General features: G+C 44.4%; 1 protein-coding gene across 4 annotated transcripts in view; it reads right to left on the reverse strand.

Annotated features, from left to right (window-relative positions):
* GFRA1 (GDNF family receptor alpha 1) overlaps nucleotides 1-16,347 on the reverse strand; it is a 211,528-nt gene that overhangs the window by 56,340 nt on the left and 138,841 nt on the right. For all 4 annotated transcript variants that reach the window (XM_034663329.1, XM_034663328.1, XM_019797846.2 and 1 more), the window contains one exon: nucleotides 7,900-8,236. In XM_034663329.1, coding sequence (XP_034519220.1) covers nucleotides 7,900-8,236 — 337 coding nt within the window. The remainder of the gene's footprint in view (nucleotides 1-7,899; nucleotides 8,237-16,347) is intronic.

A 16,347-nucleotide genomic window follows, 5' to 3' on the forward strand; every position in this document is an offset into this window, starting at 1 on the left:
CCCAGTTTTAGGCACTTAGGATATAACACAGATGCATCCTATCTGTGGAACTTATATTCCAGTGAAGAAAAGAGTCACACAATAATCAAAACAAGTAAGTAAATCACATAGTGTGTTGGAAGGTGATCAGTACCTTGAAAAAGAATGAAAGCAAGATAAGGGGATTGGGAATGTGCAGGGACATGCAGTATTAAATAGGGGGCCAGTATGAGCCTCATTAAAATGAGATTGAAGGAGACTTGGAGGTGTGGGAGTTCGTCTGGGAGGATCTGGGAAAGAGTGGTTGTAATGGAGGGGACAGCTAGAGCAAAGAAAGGCCTGGATGGGGGGACATGCCTGGTGCATTCAAGGAGCAAGGGGACCAGTGTGGCTGAAGCAGAGATAGTCAAGGCAGGAAGGCTGGAGAAGAGGCAAGACAGGTAAGGGCAGAGGGACAGTTCATGTGGGAATTTGGGGCCACTGAAAGGACTGTGCCTTTACCTCTGAGGGCCTCTCTGTACAAGCCTTCCATCTGGGTGCAGAACACAGACATCCTCATGCATTGCAGACCCCACCTTGTTATTCTGAGCTCAGCACTCCTTCCCTGCCTCTGGTAGTTGACTCTGCCGACCCTGGCTTCGACTAGGCCAAAGTATACATTCCTTCTCACCTCAGTGACTCGTCCAGGGACGGGCACGTGCCACAACCAAGGTCAATCAAAGTCCTTGTGCAGGATTTTTCTAACAGGTTACAGTGGGGAAGAGTCTGTCTTTGATTATGAGACGATGAGATATGTGCATTGCAGCTCCGGGGGCAGCACTCACTGAGAAACAGGATGAGAAGGAAGCGAGCAGAGGGAGCAGCGAGGTGACAGTGTAGCTCCAGTGACACTGTGCCCGCCATTCTGGCCGTGTCCAATTACCCTGCCTCCCCAGTCTTGTGAGTTAATACCCCCCCTTCTGCCCTAGCCACTTAAGTTAGGTTTCTCTCATGGACCAAAAGAGTCCCAATGAACACACCCCTCAAAGACAGCATGGCGCAAACAATTCATGGTCCTCTTCCCCCATCTCCAACCCAAGAAACAAGCCCATCCCTCTTTCTCCTGTTCCCCATCCTGGCTACGAACAGCATCATCTGCCTAGTCACCAGGCTGGAGAGACCCACATTAGCCTCTGTGTGTGCCAGACGCTCTCAGTAAACCTTCAAGTCCTTCCATCCATGGTGCCTCAAGCTTCCCAACTATCACCCTCTTTCTCCTGGTCACCTCTCATCCTGGTCCACCGTAAGAACCTCCCACCTGCCTCCTGGACTCTTCCCAAGCTGATCCCCCTCTACACAGCCATCCGGGAGCCCTCTGAGGCCCAGCTGGTCATGTCTCTCTCCCTTCATAAAGCTTCAATGGATAAAGTCAATGCTTCAACATGGCACTTGGAGGCTCCCAACCTCTTGTCTTTATATCACATGGATCTTTCTCTCTCCAGGACAGTCTTCAGGTCCCTACCTCCCACCCCCACCACCGTATCCTCCCCAAACCGAGCGCCTTCCTTCTCCTCAACTCTCCCTGCTTCTCACCCACCGAGGCCCTTGGCTCCTGAGACCCTCCACTATGACACCTCGCCCCCAACGAAACACAGGGCTCTCTCTTTGGGCCTCCTGGGCAGACTCCATTCCATCCCTCATCCACCCACCTTCATACTCAAAGACGGTAAAACACAGTTCTGGTGCCAAGACTCCATCTGTCCATGTGGATCTAGTAACTGACAGAATGTGCACATATGAAGAAAGGAGTCTCTGATTCTTTCTGTCTCGGGGCCAACAGTGGCAAAGTGCCGCTGGTGAGGACGTGGGCAGGTGGAGGAAGGGGCAAAGAAGGTGAGGCAGAGACTCTGAGCTCTGGGCAGGCACAGGGACGGGGCGGGCAGGAGAGGGACAGGGTGTGGTGTAAATCCAGACGGACATTTTTTTAGCGGCAGGCTCCAGGTGTAGCAGACAAATGGCTCCACGCCCGCCTCTGCCCAAGGAGAGATAAGGAAAAAGATCCAAGGTGACAAGATAGAGCAAGTTGTAGCGGGCTCCTGCCTGATTCATGGCTCCGGTTACCCCTGTGAGGCAGGACCCTGGCGAGCGCTGACACTGCTTCGCTGGTGCAGACTGGCCGCCTGCCTCCTGGGTGCACAAGCTGGGGGCAGGGGCCGGAAGGACCCGATGGGAAGCATGCTCCTCCCGCCTGCTGGACTCCAAGAAGGCAGCAGTGGAGGTCAGAGGACAGCCTTGCTCTTCTCTCAGCCTCCTGATGAATCCGTTGCATGCACACAGGAGCTCCCCCCTCAAGTGTTGGGGGATGGGGGGGTTCAGCACCCAGTCTGGGTGGTGGGCCGCTCATGCAGGTGGGACACATCAAAAACCTAGCTGTTCGGCACTCTGGATGCATTGCTAAAGACACCCATGTAATCATTTGAAATGAAAACTGCTCAAATGAACTGGAAAATGTTTTACTTGTATTTTCTCATATTCCCGAACCTTTCTTTCCATGGTTCAAAAGTTTGCATTGTCTAATTGCTGATTTCCATTTGTGAATGAATCAGCGTAAAATAAAATTAAGTGCCAAATTAATCTACCCATCTAGTTTTAGGCATTAATTATCCTCTGAGCCATTTTCTCCTGTGTTTGCCGCATGTCGAGACAAGTCCAGATATAGTAATATAGAACCCAGTTTTCAACTCAGGAATGCAGCCCAAGCTGTGGAGGATGTCCTTGATCTCTAAGATCCACGGTTTACTGTGCAGAGGGGATGTGACTCCAGGCAAATGAAACGGTCCTCACCCTTTAAAGGTACACTAACACCTGTCAGACCAAGTGAGTTACTGGAGCAGAAATCTGCTGGATGGCTTTGTGATGTGTTTCTCAACTGCCCAGTTAATAAATTAACAACAACACATTTCCCCTGAGTATAACAGAGTCAGCCCCAGCGTGGACAGTGGTGCTGGCTAGGGCAGGATTTTGAAAATTATATATGCTGTTCCTCTGGAGCTTTATCAGAGAGACCTTCCTGGTTCTGCTAAAAACAAACAAAACCAAACACAACAAAACCAGGTCTCCAGGACACAACTGTAGCATCCTTAGTCCCCGGGAAAAAGGAGAATCATATACTTGGTGACCTGATCAAAACCACCATTCCTGGAAGCTATGGGGGACACAGAGCCAAGGCACCAAGACAACCATGTGGACTGGGGACAGAGGGCACAGAGGCCCTGATACCTTCTCTTTTGAAGTTCAGCATTATCAGAATCTTTCCAGAAGGAATGAGATATCCCTGACCAAGCACTGTTGCACCTTAAAAAGAAGGAACTTCCACAATAGGAGACAACAGAGATGAACCAGGAGGAATTTATGCTGAGTGAAATAAGCCAGTCACAGAAAGACAAACACTGCATGATCTCACTTACACGAGGTATCTAAAATCATCCAACCCATGGAAGCAAAGAATATATCACGGTGGCTGAGAGATGGGGGAGGGGAAGCAAGGAGCTGCTAATCAGTGTACACGAATTTCAGTTATACTAGACAAGTGAGTTCTAGGAATCTGCTGTACAACACTGTGCCTACAGATGACAACACTGGATGGTGCAGTCAAAGGTCTGTTCAGAAGGCAGACGTCATGACAAGTGCTCTTACCACAGTAACAACTTTTTAAAAGGAGGGAGCGAGAGAGAGAGAGGGAGGAAATGCAACATTGCAACATCCACTTCGGGATGCACTGCCAGTAAAGGGGAAGTCTCAGCTGCTGGGCTGGCTCTGGCTGGAACGTCTCGGGGCCCCACCCAGGGCAACATGGCGTGTTTTGGGAAACAGCGTCTACATACTGAGCATGAATGGAGTTACTCTGCGCCCAAGGATGCAGCACCTGCAGCTTGAGCAGAATGGCCAAGAAGGGCAGAGCCCCAAACCACGCATCCTCTGGGTTGTTCTCAACAGCGACACTGTGAGGCAGCACCCAAAGCCACAGGCAGGTGAGCTGGTCCGCAGCCACCTGCTCCCTCTTTGCCCGGCGTGGGAAGCAGACAGGGTTTTGGAGTAGAACTGCGTCACTCTTAGATGAGAACAGAAGAGGGCATACTCCAGAGGAAGAATCTAGACCTCTTGGTAATAAAGTCGAGCTGAGGCGTCTTTTTTAATTAGAAAAATAAAGGAGCTAGGAACGTATCTGAGCACCCTGAGCCAGTGCTCAAGTGCTGAGTTTATTTTGGATTATCAGAGTTTGGGGGAAAGGAGGTAGGCGGAAGTTTAAATTATGCATCTATAACAACTTGCAGCAGGAATAAAGGACTATGCCTCCTTTACGGCCAAACCCAGCCCTGACATCCTTCCAGGCACTAAGGAAAGCAACCAGAGGGACCATTGGCAAGGGAGATGCTGTGCTTCAGGGGAAGAAAGTGTGCCTTTTAAATTTCATCACATCCTCCCCAAAATACCTCTGCGTTTGATATTCTGTAGACAAGCTTGGAAGCCCCAACCACCCCAAGAGGAAAGGAGCCAGTCAGCTTTTCTAAAAGGGAAAGGAGAAAAGAAAACAAAGTCAACAGGCAAGGCTGAAGTTGCATCTCTTCTGTGTGAAGGCACAAGGCAGGAGAGAGACGGGTTTTGCGCAGGGGCGCCGCTGGGCCCTGGCGCAAGGAACCCTCGCGCCGCGAACGGGAAACTAGCAAGTGCAGGCAGTTTCGATGAGCCAAGGCAGCTCTTTGATAGTCACTGATCCCAAGATGGATGTGGAGCCTTTGAAAGTGTGAGCTTTCGAAGAAAACTGTTTTTAGGAAGCAATGTTTCCTCTTGCTGCCCCTTCCCTTTGGGAATACTCAAAATAGACCTTAAGTCATCCTCTCCGCGATGCCTCCCTGTCTCTGGGTGGGTAAGGGCCAGAGCATCTGTCACGTGAAACCCTGCAGAAGCCCCTGCTCCAGAGAGTACCAGCCGCTGCTCTGGGCGGTAGGCACCACGAGGGCCTCCCCGGTATGGACGGAGGAGGGATGGAATAAAAGGGATAGGGTTAAAGACAAGATTAATAACATCTGATGAAAGAGAACACCCCTAGCCTATCCAGCAGCTTAAAGTACATTTACCATATCTGACAGGGAGGAGGTAATCATGAGTAATAAGTCCAGGCCCTGGAAAGAAATTATGGGCTAAATCACTTACAGATGGGTACCACCGGGGAAGGTGCTGATTCACCTTCCCAGGGAAGTCTCAAGACAGGGTATAAAACCCATCAATCCCACTGAGGTAAATTTCACTCGGTAGTGCCCCTGGGTGGTGTAGAATCTGGATTTCCAAGCAGCTTTCTAGTCACGCACACCTCCACTCTACCACGTGGCAGCAGTGGTCACTACCTCCCCACCTCGGTGTGGCCAGGCACAGTCACTATCAGGCAGGACTGTCCTGCTGCTCCCCCAGGACATTTCTGCCCCATCAGCTGAGGCCATGGTCTGCTGCTGAGGCTGTCTCAATACAAATAATTCCTGGAACCTTCCTAGCGGGTCAGTCTGAGCCCCAAACAGCACCCAAATTGCCCTGTTATCTGCACTTTCCTTCTGCCGTCTCCCCCAGAGCACTCCAAGTTCCCAAACTCCCAGCTATTTCTCACTACAGCTCAGCAAAAAAGCAATCTGACTTAGCTAATTTACACCAGCCCTCCAAGGATTCTCTAAAGATTTTACGTATTTATGTATGTATGTATGTATTTATTTAGAGCAGTGGGAGAGGCAGAGAATCTCCAACAGACTCTGGGGTGAGCGCAGAGCCCGACAACCCTGAGATCATGACCTGAGCTGAAATCAAGAGTCAGACGCTTAACTGACCGAGCCACCCAGGTGCCCCAAGGATTCTCTATTTTGAGAAGAGCACGCCAGGTAATGCAGATGAACGGCTCAGGGTCACCTTTCAGCCTGTGCAGGAGCCATCACAGAGCCCCTCTGGAGCTCGTGTGCAAAACCAACCTCATGAGAAGAGAAGGGAGAGGTTCCATCACCTCTCCCACCTCCCGGCCACTGCTCAGTGGGCTCACCCACCGCTCCATTCCCTCCCCATACAGCTTCCTGTCTTGAGGCCGCCTGGCTTGGACCCATCAGTGAAGAAGACAACATCTACCGAAGAGACAGGGAGAAGCTGTATCTGTCTCACTTTAAGCCAAGAAAGATCCTAGAAACTCGGTCCTGCTCCTAGAAAAGGGATGTCTTCTGCTCAGACTAAAGGGGCACCAGGAACTTGAGTTTCAAATCCAGGGGTCTTCGCAGGAGGGCTGTTCAGAAGGTCTGCTCCCTCCCAACCTGCTCCTATGCTTCCTCCCCATGTCCTGCTCCTCGGCCACATTCTTCTCCAGCAGGGGGTTCTTTTATTCTCTGGCTGATTGGGTTCCCCAGGTTATGGCTGGGCGGAGGACCTGCCTTATCCTTCTAGCAAGCTGTCTCTGCTTCTAGCCCATAGCTAGGAAGGTCTCAATGGAGCAGTAGTCTAGGAGTGACAGAGTCCTTGGAGAAACTGCATTGTAAGAACACCTGACCCCTCCCAGGGCATGATGGCTCACCTACACTCTTTCTCATATAGCAAGTCACCTGCTGAGAACTTAGAAAAGAAGTGGAGGGAATTACTTCCAGAAAAATCTTCAGCATGAGAGGGTTCTACAAATAATGAGGACTTTCAATTTTCTTTGGTCCCTACTAGAACCGGTTATGGAAAGAATAGGATGCCATTCTATCAGAGTAAAACTTAAACTGACCAGAAACTCAGCTCACTAGAATCTTTTTCAAAGCATGACATTCCTCCCCCCCCACCTTGCTCTCTGCTCTTTAGAAATGGGGAACCTATAAGCAAACAAGCACATAGTCAGACCCTCATCTACTTGTTCACCTGTGAACATTCATTGAGCACTTAGGATTTTGTCCAAGACGGCGTTCGAAGGCTCCTGGCTCCCCGCCCCCCCACCCCAGGACAAAATACAGGTGTTGTCAAAATGATGTCCCAGCTGACCCTCCCGCCGGGATCCAGGCTGCCTGTGTGAATGCAGTGTGCCCATCGCCTCAGGCTGCGAAGACTCAGGTCTCTGCTTACCAGAATCTGCTTGCTTCCACCAGCAACCGAATTCAACCCCAAGTTTTAGAAGGACACACATCAAATTATTGACAGTGACAGTCGAGGGCAAGTGTGTGCAGAGTGAAAGGGCGGCTACCTAATTCTATATTCCTTTTTTTTTTTTAAACACAGAGAATGTGTTCATGGATTCCTTCAAACATTAAAGTAAAATTTTTAAAATGGCCAAAAAGGCAAAGGAAGCCACTGCTTTCAACAAGGGGGACAGGCTTAGCAGGGTTTCTGCTGGGGGCTGAGATCCAGAAGCACGGCTGGGCAGGAGGGTGCCCACTTTCCTCAGCCACGTGGATGACTGAATGGCCCGAACAGACCCAGGCGTTCTGGAAGTTCTCTTCAGGGCTGGGCACGGCCCAGTCTCTCTCGCTGGTCTCTTCCAGTCTTCAGACCTTGACAGTCAAGAGCCTCCCTATCTGCACACACCGCCCCCCCACTGAGTTAACCCCCTGAGATCCCCAGCTCAGAGCCTGGGGAGTGGGCAAGAGCCTTCACGCTCACCTGGCCTCAGGGGACCCTCTGTGCTTACTAAGCACCTCTCAAAGCGTTCCCAGGTTCAAGACCGGAACATTCCTCAGCACAACAGCCTAACCAGCTTCAGAAAAACCCTGGGCCGAGGGCAGACCTCAGTTTCTGGCCAGTCCGCTCCACCGCCTCCCCTCCGCTCGGCCTCCCCACCCCCACCCGCCTCGGAGAAACTCAGAAAACAGGAGCTCGGCCACGGAAGCAGCCGCAAAGGTCCTCCTTGCCAGCTCATTTATCACCCAGCTGCCGGCGCCCGTTTACCTGCAGATGTAATTCGTCTTGCAGGAGTCCTGCAAGTTCAGGCAGTTGGGCTTCTCCCTCTCCTCGTAGGAGCACACGGGCACGATGGTCTGGCGCCTCCGCTCGGTGCACGCGATGTCCCGGCAGGAGCAGAAGAGCATCCCGTAGCTGTGCTTGGCCGGAACCTTGTCGAAGAACTGCCGCAGGGCCTTGTGGCACTTACGCCGGTTGCAGACCTCGTTGGACATGCTGGTGGTGCACGGGGTGATGTAGGCGGACCTGTACTTCTTACAGGTATCATCGAGGTTACAGGCCTTGGCGGCATCCAGGCAGTTGTTCCCTTTGGGAACGGGCTCCACTGCAAAGGAGAGAAAGGCAGGCGTGATCACAGTGCGGGCTGCCGGGCTGCTCACACACCCTCTGTTCTAACTGAGGTCCGGCCATTTCCCTGTGGATGCTGGGAGCTCTGATCAACTCTGTGTTTTGAAGCTAATAGGTAATGAGTTCATGACAAGTCGAAAGTATAAGGAGTGCAAAGGCTGGGAGCCCAGGGCAGCCCACAAGCTCCTAGCACTCCCTTAGATGTATAATTAGGCGGTACTGAGTGAGGCCAAAGGAGCCAAAGGAGCACAGGCACCTGCCTGACAATGCATAAACAAGGCAACAGGAGAGTAAGTTTCCAGCTCCTGGTTGGTAAACTGAAAATTAGGATAAAAGAAAAAAGCAACAAATTATATACTTGTTCATTATACAGTATATAAAATGATATGCTGAATGTAAGTCTAATTGCCATGCAATCCTCCAGGAATATAATTATGTAATAAATGCATATAGTACATGCTAATTACTATATGATTACAGAGTAATTACATGGTTATTTGAGCCCAGAAGACAAAATATTATGCCAGCTCTCTAAACAGGAAGAAGCAACTACAACAAAGCTGTGTTTAAGTTTTAGCTCACAGGCCATTGGAAGAAAACCAGAATAAATTACATGAAAATTTGCAAACCTCAATTACCACTTAACTTGCCACATACACAATGTGGGATCTATGAGTATTGAGGCTGCAAACTAGAAAAATTCAGCTAGGATTCTGGATAGGATGTCAATGCGCTTACAAACCATAGGCCTCAGGAATCTCACAAAACATACGTTGCCTTCTACCCAAGCCCTCTGTGCTCTTGCTCAGAGAAAACAGGGCTGTCCACTCCCACGCTGCCCACTCTGCGGCCTAGAGAGAGGGCATAAGGGAGGCAGGGCCCACTGCAGTAGCCAAGTGGACTGGCAGGACCAGGCCCAATGCCACAAAGTTAAAAGATGAGTAGACAACGGACTTGTAGCTTGACACCGTGACATAGGTGTTTTCACAGGGAAGTGATGGAAAAATCTTCCAGGGCCAGGTTACAAGGTGATCCGTGGAAAATTGATCATTTGGTGCGGTAGTAACCCTCTGGAGACAGCAAGGAGGTAGCAGACAACCCCACTCAACTGTGATTTGTCCTCCCCCTACCCTTCCACGAAGTTCCTGCTCAGGCCTTAGCCCCTGCTTTGGTTCTGGAACCCCCATTCATTCTCTTTGTGCCCCAGTCAATGGGGGCCATGAAATGGGTCCAAGTGGGTTGGGTGGGTCTGAAAGACAGGGTGTGCATTTCGTGTACATCCAAATGGCACATGGAATATTATTCAACCTTAAGCAAAGAAGAAAATCCTGCTATAGGTGTGACAACAGGGATGAACCATGAGAACATTATGCTAAGTGAAATAAACCAGTCAAAAGAGAACAACTACTGTATGATTCCACTTACAGGAGGTTCCTAAAACACTCAAGCTCAGAGAAAGAGAGAGTACAATGTTAATGGCCAGGGGCTGAAGGAGGGGGAAAAGGGGAGTTGCTATTCAGAGGGGCATCAAGTTTTAGTTATGAAAGATGAGTAAGCTCTTGAAATCTGCTGTCCAACATCATGCCTACAGTCAGTAGTACTGTACTGTACACTTAAAAGTCTGCTGAGAGGGTAAATCTCATATTAAACGTTCTCACTACAATTGTTTTCTTAAACGTAAATAAGTGAAGGGCACACAAAACAAGTCTACATTTCAGGGAAAGAAAAAGACTCCTTGTTTTACTGACGGTGTGTCTTGCTTTATGCCTAGTATGCAAAGGTCTGAAATCACCAAATTATACCCTGGCACCACCAGCAGTACCCTATTATGTCTCAGGTTCGTGTTTCTGCGATGACATCTGAATCCAACAATTTAATGTGAAAGGCAATAAACAAGACATTCAGCCCTTCTTGGGTGAGCAGTACAAGAAGCCAGTGGCTACACATAGATCCTGCTGGTTTAACAAGCACACCTGGTACATTTTCTCCATCCTGACCTTCCCAAACCAGCTTCTCTCTGGCTCCTCGTTTTCACACTCAAGCTCCTCTAGACTCAAGAAATGAAATATTCACCGTGTGCTCTGACAGGACCACCAGGACCTACAGGCCTTGGTAATACTTCCAGTCTTTTCCTCTTTTGAGACTTTTAATGTTGTGCTGTTGGCTCATCAGCAACGGTGATTTATATTCTCGAAGGTCTAGAGTTCCACAGGAGATTTCTAAATTATGCATTTTTCATGCAAGTCTAAAATAAATTAATATGACCAATGACCAAATTTCGGATCATCTGTATCAGGTCCTGAAGGCTAGATATTGGTACATAATTTTACTGCCTGCATTTACACTTGTCCTGGTATTGAATGGTGCTTTATGATCTCTAGCTAAAAAGAAAAGAATAGAAGTGCAGAGGTTCACTTAATACTTAAATGACGGAGGCAATGATATTGGACAAACAGTTCATGGAAGTTCAAATGGAGGAAAACGGCAGAAGAATGAAGTCATCACATGACACCCAGTAACATAGGCCTGCTCAACTCAAAACAACTCATGCTGAAACAGGAGTATATTCCAATTGTAAGCCCCAATTTAGCTTCAACAAAATGGTATTACCTCTTACATTAAATTAATGCTATTAACTTGCATTTCATTGTTTACAAAGTTCTGTTCATATTTAATTTGTGTATTATTTTTATAGTTGTGTAAAATTACAAAATAAAAGTTTATAGCTCTATGTTCATAAGTGTCAAATAAAATTATAGTAAAAATAATAAAACTCAACACATGAGGTCCAGGAAATTTATTGCTCTCTTAAAGTAGTCTGTATAATCCGGGGATGTACTATATGGTGACTAACATAATATAATAAAAAATCATTTAAAAAAAATAATAAAGTAGTCTGTATAACATATAAGTTAAAAAAAAAAATTGGCCTGGAGAGAAACTCCTTGACATGGGTCTTGGCAATGAATTTTTGGATATGACACAAGCAACAACATCAAAAATAAACAAATGGGATGACATCAAACTAAAAGGTCTGCACAGCAAAGGAAACCATTAATACCATGAAAAGGCAGGCTCTGAAATGGGAGAAGAGATTTGCAAATCATATATCTGATAGGGGGTTCATACCCAAAATACATTAATAACATACAGCTCAGTAGCAAAAATAATAATAATAATAATTCCATTTAAAAATTAGCAAAGAACCTAAGCAGACATTTTGCCAAAGAAGCTATTCCAATGGCCAAGAGGTACTTGAAAAGATGATCAGCATCACTAATCATTTAGGAAATGGATACCAAAACCACAGTGAGGTATCACTGTGCACCTGTTGGGATGGCTAACGTTAAGACAAGAAATAACAAATGCTGGTGATGATGTAGAGGAAAGGGAACCCTGGGCACTGGAGGTAGGATTGTAAGCTGTTGCAACCATTATGAAAGACAGTGTGGAGTTTCCTTGAAAAATTAAAAATAGAACTATCATGTGTTCCAGCAACTCTACTTCTAGGCATACATCTGAAGGAAGCCAAATCATTATGTCGAAGAGCTATCTGAACCCCCATTTTCACTGCAACATTATTTATAATAGGCAAGACAGGGAAACAACTTCAGTGTTTGTCAATAGATGAATGGATAAAGAAAATGTGGTGTACATGCACACAATGAAATAATATTCAGCTGTAAAAAAGGAAATCCTGCCATGTTGAGTAAAGTAAGTCAGACAAAGACAAATACAGTATGATCTTACTTTTATGTGGCATCTAAAACACACATACACATACACACACACACCACCACCACCAAAAAAACCAAATTCATAGATAAAAAAGATCAACTTTGTATTTATCAGAAGCAGGGGAAGGTGAAGTGAATGAAGGTGGTCAAAAGGTACAAACTCCCAGTTATAAGATAAATATGTAACGGAAAATGTCATGTACAACATGATGACTATAGCTAACAATGTTCTATGTCATATTTGAAAACCGCTAAGAAAGTAAATCCTAAAAGTTCTCATCACATGCACAAAGACATTTTTCTTTTTTTGTGTGTGTATCTATACGAGGTAACAGATGTTCACTAAACTTGTGATCATCATTTTGCAATATACATAAGTCATTATGTCATACATTTCAAACTTACTCAGAGCCGTATGTTAATTATATCTTAAGAAAACTAAAGAAAAAAATCGGTTCAGCGTATGCCTGCTTTATTATAATAATGTCAGCTTCCTTTTTAAAGTTGTTAAAACTACATAAACTATTTTTTTTCTTCTTACTGTTATCAAAAAGAAAAGCAATATTTCAAAGGAAAAGCTCTATACAAAGCAGGAATAGGATGAATCATTTTATGTTCAAATCAATTGCTTGAAGTTTACTTCATTTAGCAATTGGTGTGACTCAAACTCACTTTCCGGATTCTGTTTTCATCGATATATTACCCTGCCAGAGCACCATCTCTTTACCATTATTTCAGAGCCTGTGACAAATTACAGAATGCACAACCTGAAACATTCAGAGAGGCAAAAAAAAAAAAACTATGAATTGATGTCCAGCTCATAGGTCAATGTGTGACTTGTTTTTTGTTCCTGATTCTCATTCACACCAAATATTCTCATGACTTTTTCCAGTTTGATATGTGAGGCCCATCTTACCCAAATAGCAGAACCTGACGAAGACAAAAGAAGAAAATTTGGACTAATATTCCTTACATAGATTCAAAAAGTTCAGTAGATAGCATTTAGCAATATGTTAAAAGGATAATGTACCAAGACCAACTTGGGTTTATTCCAAAATGCAAGGCTAGTTTAATATTTAAAAATTAATGTAATTTACCATATTAAGAGACAGGAAGAAAACCATGTGAGTATAAACGGACAAAGAAAAAGCATTCAACGAATTTCAGCACTCCTTCCATAATAAAAAATGCTCAGCAATCTAAGAATAGTAGAGAACCTTCTTAATCTGAAAAAGGACATTTATAAAAAACCTATGTGTAAAAATCATATTTAATAGTGAAATATTGACTTTTCCCCCAAAAAGTCAGGAACAAATGAAAGATATTCATTCTTAACACCTGTAGTAGTCAACATTGGACTAGAGGTCCTAACTATTACAATAAAGCAATGAAAAGAAATAAAAGGTACAGAGATTGGAAAGGAAGACATTTCTATTTGCAGATGACTTGGAAAATCCTAAAGAATTTACAGTACAACTACTGGAATCAATAAGTGTATTATTCAAAGTCAACGGATATAAAATTTAATATACAATAGTCAGTTGCATTTTTGTGAACTATTACAAAAATTTTAGGAAACAAAATTAAAAACATTATTCCATTTATAAGAGGACCAAAAAAGTAGCAGTTAAGAATGAATTTAACAAAAGACATGCAAGATATCTATACTGAAAATGAAAAAGCATTGCTGAGAAAATTAAGGAACACCTAAATAAATGGAAATACATACCATGTTCATGGATCAGAGAACTCAATATCATTAAGATATCAATGATCTTCAAATCATAATATTTTGGACATTGGCAAGTGGATTTTAAAATTTATATGGAAATGCAAAGGACATAGCGTAGTCAAAGCAATTTGAAGAACAACAGAGTTGAGGGATTTTATACTGATTTCAAGATTTACCACAAAGCTGTATTTATCAAGACAGTGTGGTACGGCATAGGCATAGACAAATCAAACAATGGAATGTAAAACAGAACTTGGCTTAAATACACCTGCACATCTATAGTCATTTGATTTTTGACAAAGTCACTAAAAAATATCTAACAGAGAGGTTCTCTTCAACAAACAGTACTACAATAATTGAAAATCAATGTAAAAAACAATAACAAGATCCTCTACTTCACACCATACATAAAAATTAATATAAGATAGCTCACAGACTTAAACCTAAAAGCCCAAATCACAAATTTTTTATAAGAAAAAAAGAAAATCTTGGAAGTAGGCAAAGGTTTCTTAGAGAAGGCCACAGGAAGCCATAACATAAAAGAAGAAAATTGGTAAGTTATATTTCAGCAAAATTAAAAAGTTCAGCTCATCAAAAGACAGTGATAAGAAATGAAAAGGAAAATACGAATCACATACTAGAAGAAAATATTCGCAAAACACATACCTGACAAAGGAACATACGCAGAATACCCAAAATGCAATAATAAAAAGCAATCCAATTGAAAAATGGGCCAAATATGTGAGTAGACACTCCACAAAAGAAGATATATGAATGGCAAATAAGCACATGAAAAGCGTTCAGCATCATTAGTTATCAGGGAAATAAATGCAAATGAAAGCCACAATAGGAGCTTCTATACACCCACCACAGGGGTTAAAATTAGTCTGACAATCCCAAATATCATCAAAGATGTGGAGCTCCTGGAATCTCATATGTTGCTGTTGGGAGTGTAAAATGGTCCAATCACTTTGGGAAAATGTTGGGCAGCTTTTTAATAAAAGTAAACATACCACTACCCCATGACCCAGCATTTCCACTTCTAGGTATTTATCCAAGAGACATGAGAATATATGTCCATAAAAAGACTCGGGTAAGAGGATGATTACACTATATTGATAATAACCAAAAACTGGAAAAATAGCTCATGTAGCCATCAATAGGAAAATGGCTACACAAATAGGAAAATGCCTGTGGTCTATTCATGCAGTGGAATACCACTCAGAAATAAGAATGGATGAACTACGGATACACACAATAGCATGGATACATCTCAAAAATACTATGTTAGAGGAAAAAAACAAAAGTCTTACACAAAAAGTACACACTGAATAATTCTATATGTGTGAAGTTCTAGAGCAGACAAACCTAATTTATGATGACAAACATCAGAGGAGTGGTTGCTTCTAGGGGTTGGAGGTGGGGATTGGTTGCAAAGGGGCAAGAGGGAACTTTCTGGAGTGATGGTAACTTCTATCCTGATAAAAGTTTGAGTCAAAACCTACAGAATGGTACTCTTAAGGTTGGTACATATATAAATTTTACCTCGAAAGGAAAAAAATTAAACAAATATTAAAAACTGGTTACTAATAGTTATGATAAAGCATGTAGGGGAAGTATATTGATAACTACATTTTAAAAACGTAGATTAATTGGTAGGTGGAAAGAACGATGGACAGATGGATACTTACAAAGCAACTGTATTCTAATCTAATGATAGAGTCTAGATGTAGTAACTGTAAAATTTTTTCCACATGTTTGAAAATGTTCTAATATTCAACTGGTCAAAAAAAAAAAAAACCCCAAAACAAAAAAACAAAAAAAAATAAACAACCCAGATTCATATATACCCTATTAAAATAAAAAAGTTTATTTTAACATGCACAGAATATGGAAAGCTACTGTTAGCACCCCTTAGCCTCCTTTCTTGGTTAAACACTCCTGAAATCACAGGACACAGAGACTAGAGTTGAGTTTTCACTTGGTAAGAAGACTGATCCCCTGTATCTATTTCATAGACACCCTCCCCCCGCCAAGTGCATGCACAAAAATGCTACTTTGATGACTCGAGGGCAGAGGGAGGAACATGCAGAATGATTCGATTTAGGCCACTTGAGTCACACCCAATTCGCCATCAGCTCACACAGGACGGGGAGGAGCAGACGTTCGCCTGTGTTTTATGGTCTGGGCACACGCGCCTCCTCGCCGGCACGGGAAGGCTTCCGGACAGCTTTGCCATAACTCTGAGTGCCATCCTCTCCACAGCTCATTTTAGAGCTCAGCACTAAAATGCTGCTTTCCCCTCCTCCCCTCCATCTCTAATCTCTCCCTCCATCTGCTGTTATTCATTCTTTAACTTGGTAGAATGTCTGGGATGCTGCCTGAATGGGAAGTATTCTCAGAATGAAGGCTGTTTACTAGAAATCCTTTTTTCTTGTGGGAGGACGCATGTGTATGGGTTGTGCAGGCTACGAAGCTCCTCTCCAGCATCAGCCTAGCTCTGTATTCTAGAGAATGCCATCGAACCGGCTTTTCCTTTCAAAGTTGGATAAAACCATGCTGTTACTTTGCAGGTTACATATTGCTTTTCTCTATCATCATTCTAAGCCTCTTTGGCTG

The sequence above is a fragment of the Ailuropoda melanoleuca genome, chromosome 6 (genome assembly GCF_002007445.2).
Source record: "Ailuropoda melanoleuca isolate Jingjing chromosome 6, ASM200744v2, whole genome shotgun sequence".
Taxonomy (NCBI): Eukaryota; Metazoa; Chordata; class Mammalia; order Carnivora; family Ursidae; genus Ailuropoda; species Ailuropoda melanoleuca.